Genomic DNA, 21,002 nt, shown 5'->3' on the forward strand with positions numbered 1-21,002 from the left:
TTTTACAGTGACTCACGTGCCCTGTAAACTTCTAATTCCAGATGCAAATAGCGTATTTGCCCCAGCATAAAATTTGGGTGCTGGAAATTGCTCCACTCAAGGCTGCACACTAAGAGCACATTTCTCGCTTTCAATTCTGGGCATTAGTGCTAAAACAAATCAAGTTTGGATAATGGCACAGACCGTGGGGTAGCAAACGTTAAAATGACAGCATCCACATTACAGCTTGCTAATGAGAAGGGTGCTGTGGATATATGCCACATGCAACATCTCGTGCAGGAAGGCTTCTTTCCACACGGTGCTTTCTAAGATAGCCAAACGACACTCCTACATTCAAGTACAGCCAGGGTGAATAAGACTTGCACACAAATTCGGTGCAGTAGTTTTAAGACGCAGTGCCATGGCTTTCAGATGGTGCATAACTCGAGGCATGAACAAGCAAGATGGCACATAAGCAAGATGTGACATACTAAAACAGAACCTGCTTCAGTAAATAATGCGAGCTGCACAATGTCCCGGTAATTTGAAAGCGTGTGCAGATTTATGGTCAAGCCTTGTTGTCTAGCTGTGAAAATTCTGTTACCTAAGTTGTCAGTGGTGAGTCCTGCAGCAGGGAGGAACAAACAAATAGACGAAAGGGGGGGGGGGGGGGGGGGGGGGGGGGGACAAGAACAACTCTTTGCCAAGACACAAAAAGCTCATTGTGGAAGTATTGCTAGGGAGTTTGTGTGTGCTGGGAAGCGGTGGGCACTGTTTCCACTCTTTTGTTCAAAAGGACTTCTTGTCTTGCCACCCCAAAGGGACCTGCGGACCCTTGCTGCTTGTGCTGCTGCTGCTGCTGTTTCCACTAGCACCGCTGCCAGTGCTTGGCACCTGGGTCAATGATGCTGGCATTGAAGCGCTGTCCTGAAACAGGCTGTAGTTCCATGGGCGAGATATCCCTGTCGGCTGCTGTTGTGTCCAAATGCTGTGCGAGAGCCCTGTGCCCAGACCACCAGTACTCATCTGAAAAAAAAAAAACACAGAGGATGAGACAAGCTCTGCATACGCTACAGCTTTAGCTTTCCATGCTTGGAAGGTAAGACGAAAAAGTAGTGCAGAAATTGTTCTGTGAAACCAAGACTTGCAAAATCATTTACTTATTAAGTTACCCCTAAAGACCTTGCAGCGGAGGGTACATATCACATATTTGCATCAAGATGAGAAACGAACAATGTCAAGGCTGAGAACAATGCCAGATGGTGCAATTTTCTTAATTTTTGTAGTAAATACAGTTGAACCCGGATATATCGAACTCAAAGAGGATCGCGAAATAGTTCGATATATCGATAATTCGATATATAGAAATCGGCTTGTGACGGCACTTACGATGCGTAAAAACGATACCGTATTTGTCGCGTAATCAACCCATTCGCATAATGAACCCATCCTCCACTTTTGCACCCGAGAATTTGAAAGAAAAAAAGAAAAAAAAACGTGTTAAGGCCAGCTTGCTCACAGGCAAGCGACTGAGCGATCTCAGCGACGAGCGGCAGCGACAGAGAGAAAATTTTCAAACTTGTTGGAACTGCGTCCCTCTCGCCGCTCGAGCCACCGCGGCAGCTCAAAACAAGGTTTCTGTGTTGCCGCGGCGGCACAAATCGCCAAAATTTTCGCTTGCATGTCGATGGCACGCGTCAGTCCGTTTCAGTCGTCTCATCCACAGCTCATTGGCAGCGTGCCGAGATGCTGCGCAGTGATAACGTCAGGGCGCGTTTATCTTTTGATAGCTCCTGCGGTGGCGGGGAGCGAACTTGGCAGAGTGCCCGTGATGGCTTGATTGCACAAGCCTGGTTCGATTTATCACGCCGCGCTTGGGGCGGGCGTCATAATTGCAGCAGCTGACCGCATACTTTCGCTGATTCATACATGCAAGTATAAACGATAAAAAAAATAAATAAATAAAATAAACATCACCGCAAAAAAAAAAAAAAAAAGAAAGAAAGAAAAAAAAAACCTGCTGCGTGGTGGCGCTCTGCTCGATGCCGATGCAATTCACAATTTGTCAACATTGCTTTATTATTTAAAGCTTTTTTTTCTTTTTTTTGCAAAGCATAAGGTTAAATTGAAAAACAAAATAAAATTAAACTCATAATTGTTTTTGTAATAGTTGGGTTTTGTAGGCAGTTATTGCTTTATTAGCATTTTGGCGTTGAAATAAAGAAAAAAAAAACTCTGCCGCTTCTTAATGTCCACAGCCGCCATATCTTAAGCTACGCCGCGCGTACAGCACGATAAGAAAAAATGACTCTCGAAAAAAAAAAAAAAAAAGCGGAGAGAGAGAGAGAGAGAGAGAGAGAGAGAGAGAGAGAGAGAGAGAGAGAGAGAGAGCTGTTGCTTCTTGACATTCACAGGCACCATAGCCACATCCCCCGCCGCGCTGCCGCACGCAGAGGGTTCGCAACACACGCTGGAGAGAGCGTCCGACATCTGTCTGAAAACGGGCTGAGCTGGCTTGGCGCATGTGTTGCGTGTGCTGAAGGAGAGAGATAGCTCGACAAAAGAATGGACACACCCACGCACATGGCTTGCAAAGGTCATGTGTTGGCGCGCGGGAAACGACAACTGCAGATGCGCGCGCCTTTGGGGAATGGGCGCGGCGCTGCCCAGACCAGCCGTCGCCGAACTGTCCCCTCTCATTCCTTTCGCAAGTGGCTTGAAAACGGCATGCGGTAAACGGCCAAGTGTGATGCGATCGTCTTTCGGGAAGGCACACTTTCCAATGCGTGGTGCGGAGTTCGATATATCGAACGACCGGTGAAATTGAGTTCGATATATGACGCGGCTTTCCTATAATTTTACATGGGATTTTCAAGGGGATATTTCGTGAGTTCGACATAACCAAAATTCGATATATCCTGGTTCGGTATAACCGGGTTCGACTGTAGTACTACACTGAGAGGATATCAGCCAAGCTCACAAGGTGTACATGTAGGTAGGCTGTGCTTGATGCTCTGTCAGGTATTCGCTGTCAGTTTGTATGCACTTGTGATGATGCTCTGATGTTTACACAGTGTGGAGAAAAATTGAACCTGGATATATCAATCCCAAAGACGATTGTGAAATAGTCTGACATGCTGAATATTTAATATGCAAAGATGGCAATGGATAAGCATAGCTTAGCTTACCTACAAGAAAGAATACACTGCACCCAGCTTAGTAACAACACGCCTATTTCAGCAGCATGCCTACTGCCTGAGTGTGGCACCACATCGATTGTTAAGCATTGGTAGGCCAAAACTTCCTCGCACTGAAACTATAATGGAAAGTTTTCTGGTTTGCCTACCATGAGATGACTAACGATGCTACTGGTGCACTATAAACAGAATAATCGCTCTGTCAAATTAGCCACTGATTACTGCCTGGCAGTCCACATTTATAACAGGGCTGTTGCTAGGCTTTATTTGTGCAAGGCACAGAAATGAGTAACCTACAAGCACAGTTCCAAGGTCGTGCAGCTGACCTGTGCCTACACACGAAAAATTACTGAACGTTATTAAAGGGAGGCTCCAGTTTAGAGGCACAGCACGCAGTTTGATATATGGAATGATCGGCAAAATTGCACTCTGATATAACAGTGTAGCATTCCCCCACTTTCACACAGGATCTTCAAGGGGATCATCTGTGAGCTTAATCTAATCAATAATTCAAAATATCCGTGTTTAATATACACCCAGGCTCTACTGTATTCGGTATTTGTTGGTATGCCCTTACTTAAGTCTTCGGTGATGTCGAGGAACAGCTAGCGGCTTGAACACAAAATTCTATGATCTATACTGTGTACCACACTATGTACTATGGCTCTTGGATGCAAAATACTACATAGGTGCACTTACTGCCCCCACTGTTTTGTGCCCTTCGCAATGTGCCCTTGAGTTAAGACACTCTCTGAATTTTCTTAATGAGCATCACCAAGCATTGGCTTTTCATTCTGATAAATTTACACTTTTTAACGCCTTTATTTCAAATACTTTTGTTTATTTCTAATTTCATTATTAGTCAATTAATCAGTTAATTATAATTATTTCTTTAATTTTTAATGGTTATGCTTGATTGTTTCAGTACTGTTTTGTACGATGCAAAGCAAAGTACGAAGTCATAGTTTGCACATGTGATCTGATGTCTCTAACAGAATTTTTAAGGCAAAAGACTTTGAAGGTTCATGAGTGTGGACAGGACTTGTGTGTCTGCAGAGGGTGTCACACCATCGTTGTTGAGAAATGAATTCATTGATGAGTAAAAGAATGGTTGAATGAGGTAGAGTGCAAACAAAAATGTGTCTGTGTGCTAAAGTTCGTTGAAGTGGAGTATTTAGTTAATTAATTAGAGCCAGAAAAGTCTACTGGATCAAAATAGCCAAGGACGTCGATGCACTGTGCAGATGTCAAAACTGCCACGGACGTCGAAATTGCACAAAATATGTCAAAATTGTAAAAAAAAAAGAGAAAAAAGAAGCAAAGAAAGAAAAGAGACAAAAAAAGAAGAAGCAAATGAGTGAAGATGTGGCAGAGTGCAAAGAGTCGCAGGAAAGGCTTTCGCCTTACCGCACTTAGGAGAGATCTAAGTGCCTCCAACAAATTTTTTAAACAACAATACAATTTGGAAACAATTTGACATAGAAAATCGGAGTTGGGTGATGCCAAGCCACCAAGGTGTGAGTAGCTCAATATGTTGAGATTCTTCGAGCAAAATGCTGCCTGCAAGGTGTGCAGGTGATGCCGACAAAAGTGCAAGACCCCACGTGCTTCTCATACAAGTGGCTGTTTCTCTACTTTTAAGAGCACTTCAATGCTCCTTGCTGTTTAGAACTTTTGCTATGCACTTGCCTTCACTAGTATACATGTGCATGTTGATTGTAGACAAAGTTTCCATGCTTCCATGCCTTCTGGCATGTACTTCAATAAGCCTACATTCAAAAGTAGTTGCACCAGGTCAGTGTAGTATGTGGCTCAAAGTCAGTAGGCAGCTTTGCATGCTTTTTTCCCTGGTTCCCTTGTTGTGCTGTTCTTGCTTTTGAAACAAGGATTTGGTTTATAAATGGTATGAGGAAAGCTTGGTTAAAGAGTGGCACGTCTAACATGTATACAAAGTGAGGGGTTACTCACTGCTTTTCTCGAGCATCTCTCCCCAGAGTAAGCCTAGCACCGGTCAAGGGGAGGCCATATGCCCAGTGGAAAACCACTGCACTCCCGTTAGCACTGGGGACTGAAGCCCACGCTTCCCGCACAAAGATGTTCAAGAGCCACTAGGCGAGTGGTAGTTCGTAAGAACCTTTAGAAACTCCCAAAACATACAGCAGCAAGTATCTTACGGGGTCAAAACACACAGCTGGGTCCAAGTTGGCGTCTGGGGAGTCCATTCCTAAAGACTGCACCATGTTGGCCATGGACTCAGTTGGTGATGTGTCCCCGTGAGGCCCGATGCTGTTCTGTGACAAAGTTCCGGGTGAAGATGGCAATGCGACAGCGGTGGGGTTGGTCCACCAGTTAGATCCCCACACAGAAGAGGTAACCACTGGAGCTGGAGCAGGTGGTGCCGGTGCTGGTTCCCAGAAGTGGTTCTAGAAGGCAAGCAGCAATCCAAGGTCAGAATGGAACCTGTCATAATCTGCTGGCTTCCCCATGCTGCACATTGGCCCAATCAAGGTGCCACTGGTGATCAGTACAGTGGTAAAAGAAAGCTAAACTTGCACATTATTACTGATTCAAATGTGCATACAGTGCTGTCACAGAGACAATGTGAACATATTTCATTACATAAAAAAACAAGAGGTACAGCCAAAATGTGGCAAACTGGGCGTGTTGGTATGTGTCTTGAACAGACGGCAGCGCAAAAGGGACAGGGACTTGGACGAGATGACAAGGACGGCGCTGAACAGCTATAATATTCCAATCCAATACCTTGCTGTTTTGTCATTACCTAGGGGTACAGCAATAAGATGAACCTAACAACATTTATGGAAAGATTCCACCACTGGCACGTTTCAATGGAGACAGTGAGTGTGGTGGTTTCCCTTTTCAGGCCCTCCACTGCCCTATTATTATACAAAAAACATTTGAAAAAACGAAACCAGCAGCCATTTTCCTTAAACACGAGAAAATGAACAAGTATACAGGATTCACTATCTTTACACATCAGCACTGACCTGTTCAACACCAATACATCCGATTACCGACGCCTCATGGAATCCATCTCGTTGCAACAAATATTCACGTAAACCATATCAATTTGCGATGCTTGGATGGTTTCCCAATCTCTTCCACTGAATGAATTTCGTTTACTGAGGATTTGGCTAGAGCAGACCAAATTTTAGGATAATTTGGATTCGCACTTTATTACAGCAGCAGCAGGCATGGCATATTTTCAAGTAGTCAGTGGTGCACGGTGACACACAGCAACAGCAATGATTGCGGGCGCCAAGCACGTACAGTCAAGTTCCTTTGCCGTAATTGTGTAAATTCAGCAGCTTCTTGTTACTATGAGCACCACAGGAATTTTTCAAATTTATGAATATTGTGGGTGTTAGGGCTAGAAGGCAACTTCCACGTCTGGTCCCCTTTGGAGTGTTATCACAAAAATAAAAAGAAACCTCCAGATTTTGAATATTTTCAATGTAAAATATTTCAAAACTGTGAATTTCCATATAGCACATTTTTCAGAATAACATGCATAAATAATTTTTTCTCTGTAACCAAGAAACATCAGTGTTACAAATTCGCTAAAATAAACAGTGGCGCAACTGTCGAGTGAAACAAACTACAGTTTGTATGTTCAGATTCCCTGTGGGCAATAGCTATTACCATCACCACGTCTAATCTCAACACACAGCACCAACACAGAGCTGTGATTTAACTCTTTTTGTCACCACATCACTATGATTTGATCAAAAAACTGGAAGTTCAAATTACATGCCTCTGCCATCGCTATAGAGTTGCTGCGCCATCTAATTTGTTCATCAGACATGACAGTTTCATTTTCTGTGCAGGTTGCACTTTTTCCACATGGCGGCTATTTTTCAAACACCTTTGACTTTCAAATTGTAGCGCTGAAACAATCCCAACATGGCATCAACCTCGAGAACACCACCTGCTCACAAAAATAAAAAAAATAAAAGTTTTAGGTGATTCTGCCACCCCTGGAGTAGATTTATTGATGCAACCACATAGTCAGATTTCGATTTCGATGCTGAAACTCGGCAACAACAGGCTGAAATGTCATCAGCTGTGTACATGTATACTATATCGTTTTCTGCTTTCCGTTTTTCGTTCTTCCTTGGAGCTTGCTCACTGCCTGCAAATATGTCACGACTGATATTTTTCTTATCTGTAGTGCCCGTACAACATATGGGGGCAATGTCCTTGCCTCATCGCAGAGAAGAATTCAGTTTCAGCCGAGTCGAAATCCAGGCATCGACCTTGGATTGACGCTCTGGAGCAGCCCCAAACGGCTTATCAAACCAGCAGACTTCTTCAAGCCGGTTTTCACAATTGAAGAGTTATGAATGCCATATGCCTGGACACGAACAAATATGCACTAATGCATATTGCGGAGAAACCATCATACGGCGGGAAAGGGATCACTTCAGACGGAGAAACCATCATATGGCGGGAAAGGGATGACTTCAGACGAACCTACCAAGTTCACTGCTTTACTCTTGTCCATGGTGGTGTCGGAGCTAGCCTGGCTTCACATGTACTGGAATACAAACGCCCCACTTTCTGTCAGTTCCCTTTGAAATTGATGCCGAGACGCATTTTTTGGAACTCCTGGCCATGACGCATGTTTCTGACCCAGGGCTGAACGGTGACTCGGCCCAAAAGATTGACAAAATTTCTTGGCTTCTGGAATACAGTAGTACTTGAGAGCGGGCTAGTTGGCTATACGACTCCGACGACCTCCGGCGCTGCATGGCTATATAGTACACAAAAAACAATACACACACAAGAGAATTAAACCAAGACGTTAACACAGATGATGCGCTCGCTACCAACTGCCTGTTTTTGTGGTACGAAGAAGAACGCTTCACACAAAACGTGGGGTTACAATATGAAGAAGAAGTAAACAAAAGATTCAGAAAAAAATGCGAAGAAATTCAGAATGAAAAAAATTAAATGAAAATAAAACGAAAATAATGACAAATTAGGTCCAACTTCTTGTCACATTTTCCAAATGTCTTGCCACATTGTCCAAGCGGAGAAGTGTCACCTTCTTGCTGTTGAGCGCCACCGACGGAACACTCGGTGGCACCTCACATAACAGACACAAAGTGAAACTACGCCGTGCAAGGGGAAAGCAAGGCCTAGCTATACTATAGCAGGGGGCACAGCAAAAATAAACAGTAAAGAAAAAGAACCGTGTTCGACATGGGCAGCCCCCTTTTAAGCCCATCCAGGCAGTCTCACCGTGCTATCGCCAGATCCAATGGGGCGCTGAGGAGGGCTGGGTGCCCAGCGGTTGTCCTCTCTGCAAGTCGGTGCCCTCATGTCCAGGGAGCCCCACTGGCTCTTGGGGGTCATGCTGGGTGGCGTATTGATGGGCGCGCCTTTCCACGGTGCTCCAAAGTCTGAGGCGGGGGGCCTTGGTGTTGACCACGGAGAGTATGTGGCATCAGGAGATGGTGTGGGGTATGATGCACCACTTCGCAGGCTGCCAGGTGAGAAGGCGGCAGCCATGTCTGGGATGGGAGCCATGCGCAAGTGCCTCACTTATTACGCTCGCTGCCCACAGAAATAATTGCCAGTAAAACTCATTACATAGGGTTCCATATATAACAACTCTGATCCATCAAAGTGTTCAATGAAGTGGAAGTGGCTTTTGGATACAAATCAAGGCACCGTAAGGTGAGCTACGAAGATAATGAGGCATGCCTCAGTCATCACAATGCCCCTAATAAAGTGCAAGCATGAGCAAACATGTTGCATCAGGCTTAGCCCCATAAAACCTCCGCAATTTTTCGGGCGAAAGCACTACTACTCCACGAGGTCTAAATATCTCACAGATTCGGTGCACTGCCAAACTGGACAGGTTTGGCAGTGCCTAGTCGGGCTTCGCTAGCCACTAGATAACAATATTCACAATCGTGTTGCATTCATGTAAATATGGTAGTACTTCTACAAGATGCAAATGACGCTGAGAATGGGATAACATAAAATCTAATAACAGAATAGAAATAATTATCATACAGAGAGATGGTGAAAGGGAGATGAGAGCTATTTTTGAGCCATATTTTTTTATGTAAATGAACATTATATGTTTACTAAGCAGCCAATTAGTTACCAGACAGCACCCTCGGAGCCATGCTATCACGAACAAGTGATACATACTACAATAAAGACATTTGTTAGTCCAAACGACTTAACTATAAACTGTATTACCAAACTAATTTCTAGCAACCACTGATATCATAATTCTAAAAAACAAGTTATGTTGATGTGGGAAACATTGGTTATTTTTTTGCTCCTCCAATAATTATTAATTCGGCTGATTCAGACATTTTATGCAGTCACGTGAAACTGGAATGAATGAGACTTTACAGCAGTACTCACTCCTGAGCGCAGGTGCAATTTCCTGTTTGGAGTCTGAGGGCTCGGGCCATGGCTCCTTGGTTTTCTCTGCCAGTGGGAATGCATCTAGCGGCAGGTCTGGTACAGGCCGGACCATGCTGTCCCAGGAATGGCCGGGCGGAGCAGGCTTCGTCTTCAGCGGGGGTTCCACGGCAAGTCCAGCTGGTTTTTGGCCCACAACACCTTCCAGAACAGGGACAAAAATGCAGGGCTATGAGCACTTCTCAGCAAAGCCAAGCACAAAAACTGATCTGCACAGAGCCAGTCAGCCCAGTTGTGCTCTACACTATGTACAGATTCATTAAAAAATTTAGCAAGTTTTAATGCAATAACTGTACGCTTCTACAATGGTAAATGAGTTCCTATTGCGCCATGGGCAATATTAAGAATGTTTGCCAGTGGTCATGTGATGGAGGTGAGCCTCGGAGGCAGGGAATGAACGACTAATGTATTAATATGTGCTTATTAGTGTCCATCAAAAGCATAAAACACTCGGGGAGTATAATGCAGAAAGAAGATTTAAAGTGAAATAGTAATCTCGTGCAAATATGCAATAGCAGGCAGCTATCTCTATATGCTTGCTCCCGGGAAAACCGCAAAAATGTGCAGGTCTGTTTCACAACAAGCTTCCCTCCCTTGTTTGCTCAAGGGCCATGCTGTTTTTACAAAACTAAAGTACTGTGTGCGTGTGTATCCTTTGCTCTCATAATGCAGTCAGCAATGAAATCAACATTTTTGCTAATTCATTTTCTAACAGCTTCAATGCATGCATCCACAAGGTAATCTACACACCCCAGTCTGCAATAGACAAACTTAAGTTTGCTTATGTTGCCACATTCCAATAAAACAGGCTCCTTTCCTTCAAAAGAGGTTTACAGACTAGAAAAGACTAGGCAATGAGATCTACAGGTAGCGCACATCATTTCACAACTTAAATAAGTGACAACGTCAACGTTTTTCTCTCTATGTATTTATTTATTTACCCTCAGGGCCCAAGGACATTACAGAGGGGAGTGGGGGTGAACTAAAGAGAGTAAAATAGTACAATACAGCAAAAGGATATCACAAAACTAAATGGTCATTATACAATAAATGTTAATGACTGTGCAACAAGATATAAAAGTCCAAAATCAGCAGCAACACCCCGAAGCAGTAGACGTTAAAAAGCCAAAAGCACTGAAAAACGACTGCAAAATTATGTTAAACATTGCAGCAAAAAAGGTTTGTAAAAGCTGTACGAAAAGCAATGGCATCTGCAATTTCAGCAATGGTACGAGGAAGGTGATTCCAACTGTCAGAAGTGCTTGGAATGAAGGAGTCATGGCAGTATTTGGTGCGACATAATGGAATTACTACCTTGCAATGGTGATCAATGCGTGATGAAGTGTAGGACGATTGCGTTTTAAGTTTCTGTCTGATATATGTATTATAGTGAAAAATCTTATGAAACAAACATAGCCGAAATACTTTTCTGCGTTCCGTTAAAAGAGGCAATGACAGGGCAGCTTTCATGGAAGTGCGATGTTGGTTAGACAATATAAAGCGAGATGCGTGATTCTGCACATTTTCTAGTTCAGTACTGAGTGAAACGACACCTGTGTCCCAGACAGTAGCTGCATATTCCAGTTTTGGACGAACCAAGGTTTTGTAAAGGAGAAGTTTTAGTGCGCTAGGACAATGTGAAAAGTTTCTTCCGAGGTAGCCAAGCGTTTGGTTAGCATTATTAACCATGTGATGAACATGCGATTTCCATGACAAGTTATTAATTATGCAAACACCTAAATATTTGCATGAAGAGACAGATTCAAGAGAAGCAGTGTTGAGGTAGTACGATAGAGCTGATGTGCTGACACGAGTGACACGCATGTTTACACTTGTTGTTGTTTGTGTGTGTGTGTGTGTGTGTGTGTGTGTGAGAGAGAGAGAGAGAGAGAGAGAGAGAGAGAGAGAGAGAGAGAGAGAGAGAGAGAGAGAGAGAGAGAGAGAGAGAGAGAGAGAGAGAGAGAGAGAGAGAGAGAGAGAGACTCTAGAGGCTAGGCCACCTTGCTGTCCAATTCTACTTGATGATCCCTGAGCCATTTTCATTCCGGCGTTACAATTAAGTCGCGGGAAAAATTTGTTGAATTTTCAACTCCCATCTTAATTATCAGCAACAAACAAGCCTTCTGGTGCCGGGCAAACATTGAAACAACAACAACAAATGGCCAAAGGACCTACTCTGATAAGAGCAACAACTGGACTGAGCTGTCCTCAGTGCCTAAGAAATGCGTGTGTCAGTTGAGGGTCTCTGATCTTACCAGGGCTACGAACGGTGGTGGCAGGTGGCGCAGGGCGCGGTGGGCTGCCTGGCGCTTGTGATGGTCTGGCCAAGCTGGAGCCAGCCACAGCTGCCGAGTAGCTGAGCGGCCGGCTTGCACGCGTGCTTTTGTGCTGAAGGGCAAAGCTTTCCGTCTGCCTGGCTATTTCTGCCAGTGCATCGTCTGCAAAACGCACCAAATGTGCCCCCATTGGTGACAGCGTGCCAAACGGTGGAAACACACACGCTGCCTGACACCTGTTACTTTACTGTAAGTGCAATAAAGATAGTCTCAAGCACTACAAAACATGAAATAAAAATGCGCGCATTCTACCACTACTGTTTGACAGGACAAGTTATTTAAAGCAGAATCTTGACAGGATGATTACAGATAGTACGAATTTCCACATAATATAAATTTGTAAGTTTCTCTTGCCTGAGCGCATTACGTACAATGTGCAGAATTATTTTGGGCATCCTGAACAAGGAGCAATGGCTGCCTTCTTGAGCTTTACGCACTGCCCACACACCTCTGAAACTGCAGGTGTCTCAGATGCCACTTTCATGGTACACGATGAGAAAACCAAGCGTCGGCGGGTGACCAGTAAATCAACGTCGTTACCGCCAGTAACACGTCATGCACTATGAGTAGTGGAATGCATTTCCCATGCTTCGACATGTCCATTTTGTTACCCTTGAGACTCTATTGCAATGGCTTAAAAAAATTGATAACACTACACTGATGATAAGGCCTAACTTCTCATAAGTTTAATGTATATGCCTCAACATGATTGCCTATGCCCAGAGATGCTTCTTGACGTGCCATTTTCGCATGCAAACAGTCAATTAATTTCTCCGACAAGATTAGAGCATAAGTTGGGTCAGCATTGTAGGATTAACCCTCTTTTCAGCAAATAGCTCTTGCAGCAAAAGTGACACTTTAACCCACAATCCGCACCTAACTGTTTTTTTCCCTCATCTTTCAAAAATAGCAGTTAGCTGTCTAGTTTACATCAGGACTGGAGGATTCTTGCTGGCTTATCTTGATAAATATTTAGTTTGGCAACAAGAGTCTATATGTTTTTTGTAACTTGGAAGCTTGTTGCACAGGTTCTCTACAGCTGTCTGCTCCGAAATGCCATGGTTATTGGCTCTGTGCTTTCATAGGTAACCCGAAAATGGAGTCTTGGCGCTTAGCGTCTCGTCTGTAATGTAGTCAGCTCATGCTTACGCTAATATGTGCCACCAACTGGCCTCCATTAAAGCTTTCCATAATACCAGTGCTTCCATCTATGTAGCTGGGGTGGAAGAAGTTTTCTACAGGTGCAAACAGATTAGTTTTCATTTTCAATCAGGCAGTGCTCCAGTTTCTGATGAGTGATGCGTGTAATACTAACAAGGTTCATAAATTTCTTTGAAAATGACTCCTGTTGCTACAGACTTGTTTGTTTAAGAAATTTTAGGTGAAAGTCATTAATAAAGTTAGGCCTGTCAACAACACCAGACACAGAGACGAAGATCGACGCAAAGCATTATTGCGTCACTCTGGTCTGGTTTTTTGCGCTTCTGTAATGTGCTGCTATGGTCACCATGCAACAAAGAACTTAAACAAAAATCACCACAGCAGCTGCTTTTCTTTGCTCCGTGCGCAAGATTGCTGAGCCATTTGCTCCCAATATCCAATCCAGTGCCACGAAGACAACTAAGAGTGTGGAAATGAAGCTGTGAACTTGTGGGGCCACTTTGCGGGAAGCTTTGGAAGCTGTGACAACGCTCGTTTCTCCACTAGTTCAGGGCCATACTACAAGCTTCTTCACCACGAAACAGTATATCTGGCCGAAGTGAAGTGCGAAAAGAAGGCTGTAACTGCATTGCAGAATGCTCACACGGTAATGCGGATGGCGAGTTCTCAATATTCAGAGATAAATTCAGCAATGATATTGCTCACTTAAGTTGCCCCTGGCTTCCTCCTCAGTGCATATGAACTAGACAAAAGCAGGTGAGCGAGGACTAGAAACAGCAGAGGTTGCAAACACTTTCCTAGGCCCTCCCTCTACCATCCCCACAAGCCATCGCATACAGGTGCCTGGCTGCATGTTTTTTTGTTGCTTTCACTAGGCACAAGGTAGCTGGCATGGGGTGCCACTTATAGCTGCATTATTGTAGCCGATTGGAATCTAATTGAAGATTGGAGTTGAATCCCTTAGCTCACTGCCAAGTCACGGCTCATTTAAGGGGGGCCTGCCGAGAGTAAGAAAAGACTATGGTAGCGACTGATATTGGATCACCTATTATTTTCCCGCAAAAATTCTCAATCTAGGTTAAATGGTACCAGAGATATTGGCAATTAAAAATGGCTTCCATGTTTTCCTACTCAACTCATATGCCGGCCCTATAAAAAAAAAAAGATTACTGACCGGGGCTGCACCCTACCCACGTAAGCGTCGTCAGCCAACCTGGCTCAGTTGTTTTTTTTTTCATTTGCTTCCCCGCAACAACTAAGCAGCAGATGAGGGAGTAGGAAAGAAAGATTTGCCGCGATATCCCACCAGACCAAGCAAGAACCTTGTCTTTTTCGCTGTGGCAATGGCAAACCAAACCAATGATCCAGCGTGAGATGATGCGACGTGCTCGGCATCGCGGACACCCGGCATCGCAGATCACCACAGGGGCACAAAAGCGGGAATTTTCAAAAATGCCTAGCAAATTATTAGCTCGATTTGAAAGACTTGAACAAAACATGCATGCTCACTACTATTTTCACGGCATAATTCACTTTAAAAAGCCGCTTTCTGAAGCCCCTTTATCGGACCGTTAAAGTGGATCTTGGCCTTTGTAGGTTTTCCTCAAAGAGTGCCGAGACTGTTTCATGAATTTCGTTTCCCCTTCTTTGCCTTTTCTTTCGTGCTTCCTTTTCCTTCAAAGCCTAACTGCGGTACTTGCATGCCATTCCTTTATATCTGTTTTCTTTATGACATGGGCATGTTGGCAGAGCAAGCATGTGAGCTGCTGTCTTTCATATTTGCCGAGGACACTTCCAGACTGACTACAAAAACTACTATACACATCTTGCCAGGAAACCTTTGCCCAAAGAGCTACTGCTTTAAAGTGCAAGCCCAAGAGCTGCTCTAAAGCTAAGAGTATGCTGTTTTCAATGCAAAAGAGCTGAGCATTATGGGCTGACCTGGAGCTGAGTTTGCTGTCTTTGGCGAATCCCATAAAGGAGGTGGGGAGCTTCTTCTCGAGTGCGATTCTGTCTCGTTCTCAAATGATGAAGATCGCCCTGAAAAGAGCATTGTGTCCAAACAAGCTGAGCACCGGTGAACTGTTGCACTGCTATTACGAATTATTGTTTCCAACCAATAAAGTCAGAATAGCTAGAAAATTCTTAATGACACCCAACTACATATGCACACTGGAACTAGAACCGGCCTAGTGAACTGACGACCAAAGACTGAGGAGGAAGGAGCTTAAATAAGAAAAGCCGCCCCTCACTGGGGTTTTTTTTTTTTTTTTTTTTACTTCAGCTAGCAGCACAACAAAGGTTTACTGTTTCTTCTGGATGAATTCTTTCTCACGAAATATTAACGAGTTTGTATTTGTTAATCAAGGCTCAATGAAACCTGGTGCATACTAGTAATCAGCAGGTGTCTCTCATTAACTAAACTATTATTCAGCACAGCACACACACCAACAATCACTGAAAAGACTGCAGGTTTCCATCTGCAGGTAAGGTTCAGGTAAGGTTCAGAATTGGTTTACCTTTCACTTTCATTTCAACTGCCTTCCTGAGTTCGACAGGTAGCCGTAAAACTTCAGGTCGCGGTACATGTGGTTCTTTAATCTCTACACTTGTCTTGGGCTTGTAAGGAAGCTCCAATGTGCTGCAATATAATGCATAAAAATGAATATGCAAGCAGATATACAGTTAAACCAGGTGATAATACAGTCACCTGCAATGAAACAACAAACAAGACAAACTAAAATGCATTTGTCCTGCAAGCATTGATACTACAAACAAAAATTAGGATACAAGCATATCCATGCAGTGACACACAAAAAAAATTTTCTCCCATTGAAGCGCTTTTCTACATGTCAACGAACGCTTGTATGCAAGCCCGAAATTCCATATCTGGCGGCATCAGTCATACAGAACTTCATGTAAATTAAGAAACCAAGATAAACACGCACAGCTTTGCACCTTGCTGCACATGTGAGTATGTGTCACCAAAACAGGCTCTTCGACAAGTGACTTTTTCTGCCGGTCTGAACCATGGCGGCACGCTATAAGCAGCCAGGTGCCCTGCTATTGCTGCACGCGTAATTTATTTGTCACAAAATAAGTGTAGCTGTATATATACGCTGATTCACGCATTGTAAATATCTGCAGTGCTCACTCGTGAACAGCACAATTTAACCATGCTTGCCTACCCCTGTGTTGAACTTACGGCAAAGCCAAGCACGCTTATGGCTGGCACAAATCTTGTTGCGCTTGTTGGTGCAGTTCCATCATCTCTGTGGACACGAATGTGAATGACCCAATAAAGTCGTCCCTCGTTATTACGACCCCCGTTAATATGGACGACTCGAATTATGGGCAATTTTTCTGGGGGACCAAACTTTTTCCATGCATATAAGTTTCGTTACTATGGAAACCCGCTGTCCGGACAATGAACAAGGAGAAAATGCACAAATGCCATTAGGGTCCATGTATTTTTGTCGCGTTAATATAGACAGTCATGAAAAACAAATTGTTACACTGCTTCAAAGATAATTTATTTTGTTGACAGGCACCACATGAATGTAGCGCCAAGGACTGATTGATTGCCCTTTTTGTTGCGGTTTCATATTCTACACTGCGAAGTTGCGCAGTCGATGCATGGTACAATTTTTTGTAATGCATGAATCCACTCCAGCAAAAAAAACTGACAGCAGCTTGCGCCTTGTAGAAAGTCGGATTCAGCAACTTTCAGCCGACTAACTGCTGGTACGTAGCAGCGGTTTGTGGAAGATGAAAAGGAGAAGTAACTTATAAATGAAATGCCATCGAGAACAATATACAACTGCATCATAATACTTTCAATTGCATCGCATTTGGCATTTAACGGTGACTCGGATAATGTTCTTGTAGCTCCTAATGCCAACTTTACTGGCCTACATTATGCTCTAAAGCAAACCTTATCCTTATAGTGTTTTTTTTTTTTTCTAAAAAAAATTCCGATTCGTTTTTACGAACTCGATTTATGGACAGTATTGTGTGGAAACCAAAGTGTCCATATTAACGAGGTGTACTCAAAAACTAAACTGTGTCGTGCAAATGCTATATGCGGGTGGCGCCGTATGACATACAGCTGCTCAGACTGGCTTGGAGGAAGGCTTCTTCCGCTCTTATTTGATGGAACTTTCAGGTTCAAACAGACGAAACTCGCGTAGGATTAAAGCAGCTGCCATGAAAAAAATCTCCCAAGCATGAATGTGTGCCCAAACTTCGCACATTCTGCATGCTCTGTCACTTCGTTACTGCCTCCTTCCCACCCACAGCTGCTCAAGCAAACAGAGAGCTATAGCACAGATTTTAGAATGTTTTGTGCATGCAATCGATTGTGACGGCCTTGAAGCCTTATTGAAGCATGACACCGGTAACAGGGGTATAAATATACCCCTCACAATATATATATCTGCTCTTAAGCTACTACACTTCCCAGCTGGTAGCTTTTGTTTTCTATTTTTGTGATCTCATGTAAAATGCAGCAGTGGGATTCTATTACATATTTATAAAGATGACACCTTTGCAAGCACCAATAAGCAGAGAGTGGAAAGAGCATGATGCTTTCAGATACCAAGAAATACAACGTAAAACAAAACACCATCACTTTTATAGCACAGGACTTCTGGCAGTACCAAGCCAGTTCAGCTTTCTGGAATTCACTGACCACAATGAATAACACTTCTGAGCAGACAGGTAAATGATGAACACTGCCAAGTGAGTCCAAACCACATAATGGGCTAGAATTAGATTCCCTTAATTTAATTACTTAGCAAGGGCATTTAATTACAGGCACTAATCATTCAGCAAAAAAAAGAAAAAGCAATGCGAGTTCAAGAGAGAACCAGCATCACATATCTTAAGGCAGTAAGCTATCACAGGCAAGCCAAAGTAAGGCAGGTTCTCCCCTTTTAACAGAAGATATTGTGAGAGTTTAGGTATGGTTTGAACCTAGTGATACAAGCTAAAGATGCACAATTTTACGGTTTGAATTAGGGGGACACTCAAACTTCGCCTATGCCCCATAACACTGCCTTTTCAATCCACAATTTTTTTTTCATATTTTTTTTCTTTAAATTAGGTTTTGGAGAAAGGATGGACACCTACACTTAATCAAGTCAAGGTCACATCAACCTTTTGAAGGTCCAGTGGCCAGACAGGTTGATCTTGGCTGATATTGGCATAGCGAAACTTTCACTTCAATATAAACTTCAATTCAGGCCCCGAAGCACACTTTAAGGCAAGAGAGTTCAAAAGTTCAACTATTTTGTAATCAGCACGGACACTCACCTTGGCCTAATGATATCTTCGTCATGAATCCTCTTCTTTTCAATTTTGCTTTTCTTGTGAGTTTTTGACTTAGTGGTTGACTCAAAGCTTTCGTCTGCGAGATTTGTGTCTGATGAGAACAAGGGCAAGTTGATAGATGACCGGCTGCCAGTCCCAGCTGAATTGCTGCTGCTGCTGCTGCCTGTCTCAGTGCTGCTCTTCAGCTTCGGTCGCTTTCCTTTTGGCAACTTTGCCGAAGTACAGACATCAGGTAGAAGCAGCAATGATTGATCCTATAGGAGGAACGAAGTACCACATCAGAAAAGGAAGAAAAAGGAATACAGATAGGCTGTTCGTCCATCTTAACTGACATACAGACACAGCACGTGTGCCGGTTAGCATCCACCATGCGAGGTTGCAGATGCCCATGCACAAAGGTACTTCCTAAGAGGCAACTACCCGAGAAGTTTCTTGGATGCCTGGATCGTTTGCATCACACTTTCACAGAAGTTTCTCCCTGCAGTAATAACCTGCTTTAATCCGTGAGCTACAGAGGAGATCCGTGGAGCACGTAGTGTAATCAGCTCGACGCGATGTGAAGCTCTAGCAATGCTACCTTGGCTCATGCAGGCACAGAATAAGGGGATGTAATATGCCGTAAGAACCCGTGTATAATATGGACCTGCATACAACACGAAGTGTAATTTCAGAATAGCAAAAACGAAAAAAAAAAAAAAAAAAAAAAACAACGGAAAAAACGCACTACATTTCGCGGTTGCTCCGTGAATCGTATGTGCTCCACGCTTTCGCGTCCAATGCCACCCCGCACCAGGTGTCGAATAGTGCCACGAACCTACATGTGCCGGTGCTGTTTCAGCCCCCTTCTAGCGCCGACACGCTGGATCGCAGAAACGCATCATGAGGAGAACAGCATCTCACATTTGCCCCGGAAATCGCGGAAACCACACCTGGCTGTTCTAAAACCAGTAGGTCGCTTCCAACTGGGAAGCAGGACGGCAGCGTACGAGCCGGGCAGTAGTGCATCTAGCATCATGCACAGGTGCTGAGCCTGTTCACCTCAGAAGTGTTCTCAGCTTCGAGTTTTCCCGGTCGTCATCCAATACATGTACCATCTGCCAAGAGTCTTTTGCTAGAGACATCTTTCAGTATAAAATCATTTTTAGTAACTCTAAACTTTTTCGGTATCCCACATTTCTCGAAAGCATGAGCGACGTGCTCCTTGAGAATACTGGTCAAGCGTTTGCTATTTGCCTTTTGGACATGGCCAGTATGGCTGGAGAGGCCAGTGAGAGACCCATGCGAGGTATGAGAGATCATGCAAGGTGTGCTTGGTATGTTTCCGGTTGCCTGCGCGTCGCGGGTACCGTGATCGCGAGGATTGTGAGGTCAGCATGGTGCAATCAAAACAATCGAAATGGTCAGCCGACGTCGCAGCTAGATAGCGCTTCCTATCACTGGAAGTCTGATGCTAATAGCACTGATTAATAATGAGGCCAGAGCTGAGAATTCAGGCTGTAATTTTTTTCGGATCCGCATATAATACAAGGCAGAAATTTGACATGACAATATATGGAGAAAAACGTCGCATTATACGTGTGTTTTTACAATATATATATATATGCATACGAAGCCACGGGCATGCCTTTGACAGGTGGTAGTTGGCAGGTGACATGACTGGACACTGGTAGGCTGGCAGGGTGTGACATCATGAAACCACATGATATGGCAGGAGCTGCTAACTTGAGCAGATACTTTGAGATCGGAGGGCGAGATGGCAACCAAACCTACCAGGAGCCTTAGATCTCTAGTCACACATGCTACTCTCAGGCCGTGCAATCACGCTTACATAGCATGGTTGAAAGGGGCTTTAAATCTATGTCAAGTGGCCTTTTACATAACGTGCGAGTGGTATCCAGTGTCGCAGCACTGTGCATGGTCTACAGCAGAATGAATTCAGATCTGGATGAAGATATACAGTGACGGAAAAATGACTCATTTTGGATGGCAGCCTCCTACTTACAACTGTGCGTCAGATTGGCAATGAAAGAAACGGTGCATCAGCTTTTAAAGCTGAAATGGTGGATGTGAATTCACCACCAGAACTATCCAAATTACCTAGGGTGTGCAAGAGAGAGATAAAAAAAAAAGATCCAAGCACCCAAAATGTTTGTGCGAGTCAGTAAGAATGTAAGCAGATCGCAATAACACTTGCTCATGCAGTTTCGCCGAGTCGCTAAACACAAGCGCCATAGATTTTTCTTTTTAAATGGTACAAAAAATAATTTCAAAGCACCAGAAAACCTAAAACTGAAACCAAAACTGGACAACAGTGGCTCAGACAACCAACAAGCAACATCAAAAACAGTACTGGGAAGACTCTCAGGAGCTCACTTAATATTTAAACTGCAGACAGCAAGCAATGATTCAAATGATGAAATGTGTGGGGAGTTACGTAACGGGAAACAAGCTCAACATTTTCTCGTTTTGCAAGCTTGATAGAAATCTCAATGGTAGTGCGGCAGTGACGTCGCAAATGCATGGTAACATT

The 21,002-nt window shown here is 43.8% G+C and overlaps 1 protein-coding gene across 2 annotated transcripts in view; it reads right to left on the reverse strand.

Annotated features, from left to right (window-relative positions):
- Nucleotides 1-643: 643 nt before the first annotated feature.
- Nucleotides 644-21,002, reverse strand: part of Tmem131 (Transmembrane protein 131) — a 65,627-nt gene continuing 45,268 nt past the window's right edge. For both annotated transcript variants that reach the window (XM_084601568.1, XM_084601567.1), the window contains exons 29-36: nt 18,455-18,726; nt 15,661-15,782; nt 15,083-15,181; nt 11,900-12,082; nt 9,585-9,785; nt 8,442-8,713; nt 5,351-5,599; nt 644-1,005 (exon numbers count right to left, since the gene is read on the reverse strand). In XM_084601568.1, the coding sequence (XP_084457694.1) occupies nt 769-1,005; nt 5,351-5,599; nt 8,442-8,713; nt 9,585-9,785; nt 11,900-12,082; nt 15,083-15,181; nt 15,661-15,782; nt 18,455-18,726 (1,635 nt within the window). In that variant the 3' untranslated portion in view covers nt 644-768. The remainder of the gene's footprint in view (nt 1,006-5,350; nt 5,600-8,441; nt 8,714-9,584; nt 9,786-11,899; nt 12,083-15,082; nt 15,182-15,660; nt 15,783-18,454; nt 18,727-21,002) is intronic.

Source organism: Amblyomma maculatum, chromosome 4 (assembly GCF_055883805.1).
Source record: "Amblyomma maculatum isolate TAMU_Amacu chromosome 4, ASM5588380v1, whole genome shotgun sequence".
Taxonomy (NCBI): domain Eukaryota; kingdom Metazoa; phylum Arthropoda; class Arachnida; order Ixodida; family Ixodidae; genus Amblyomma; species Amblyomma maculatum.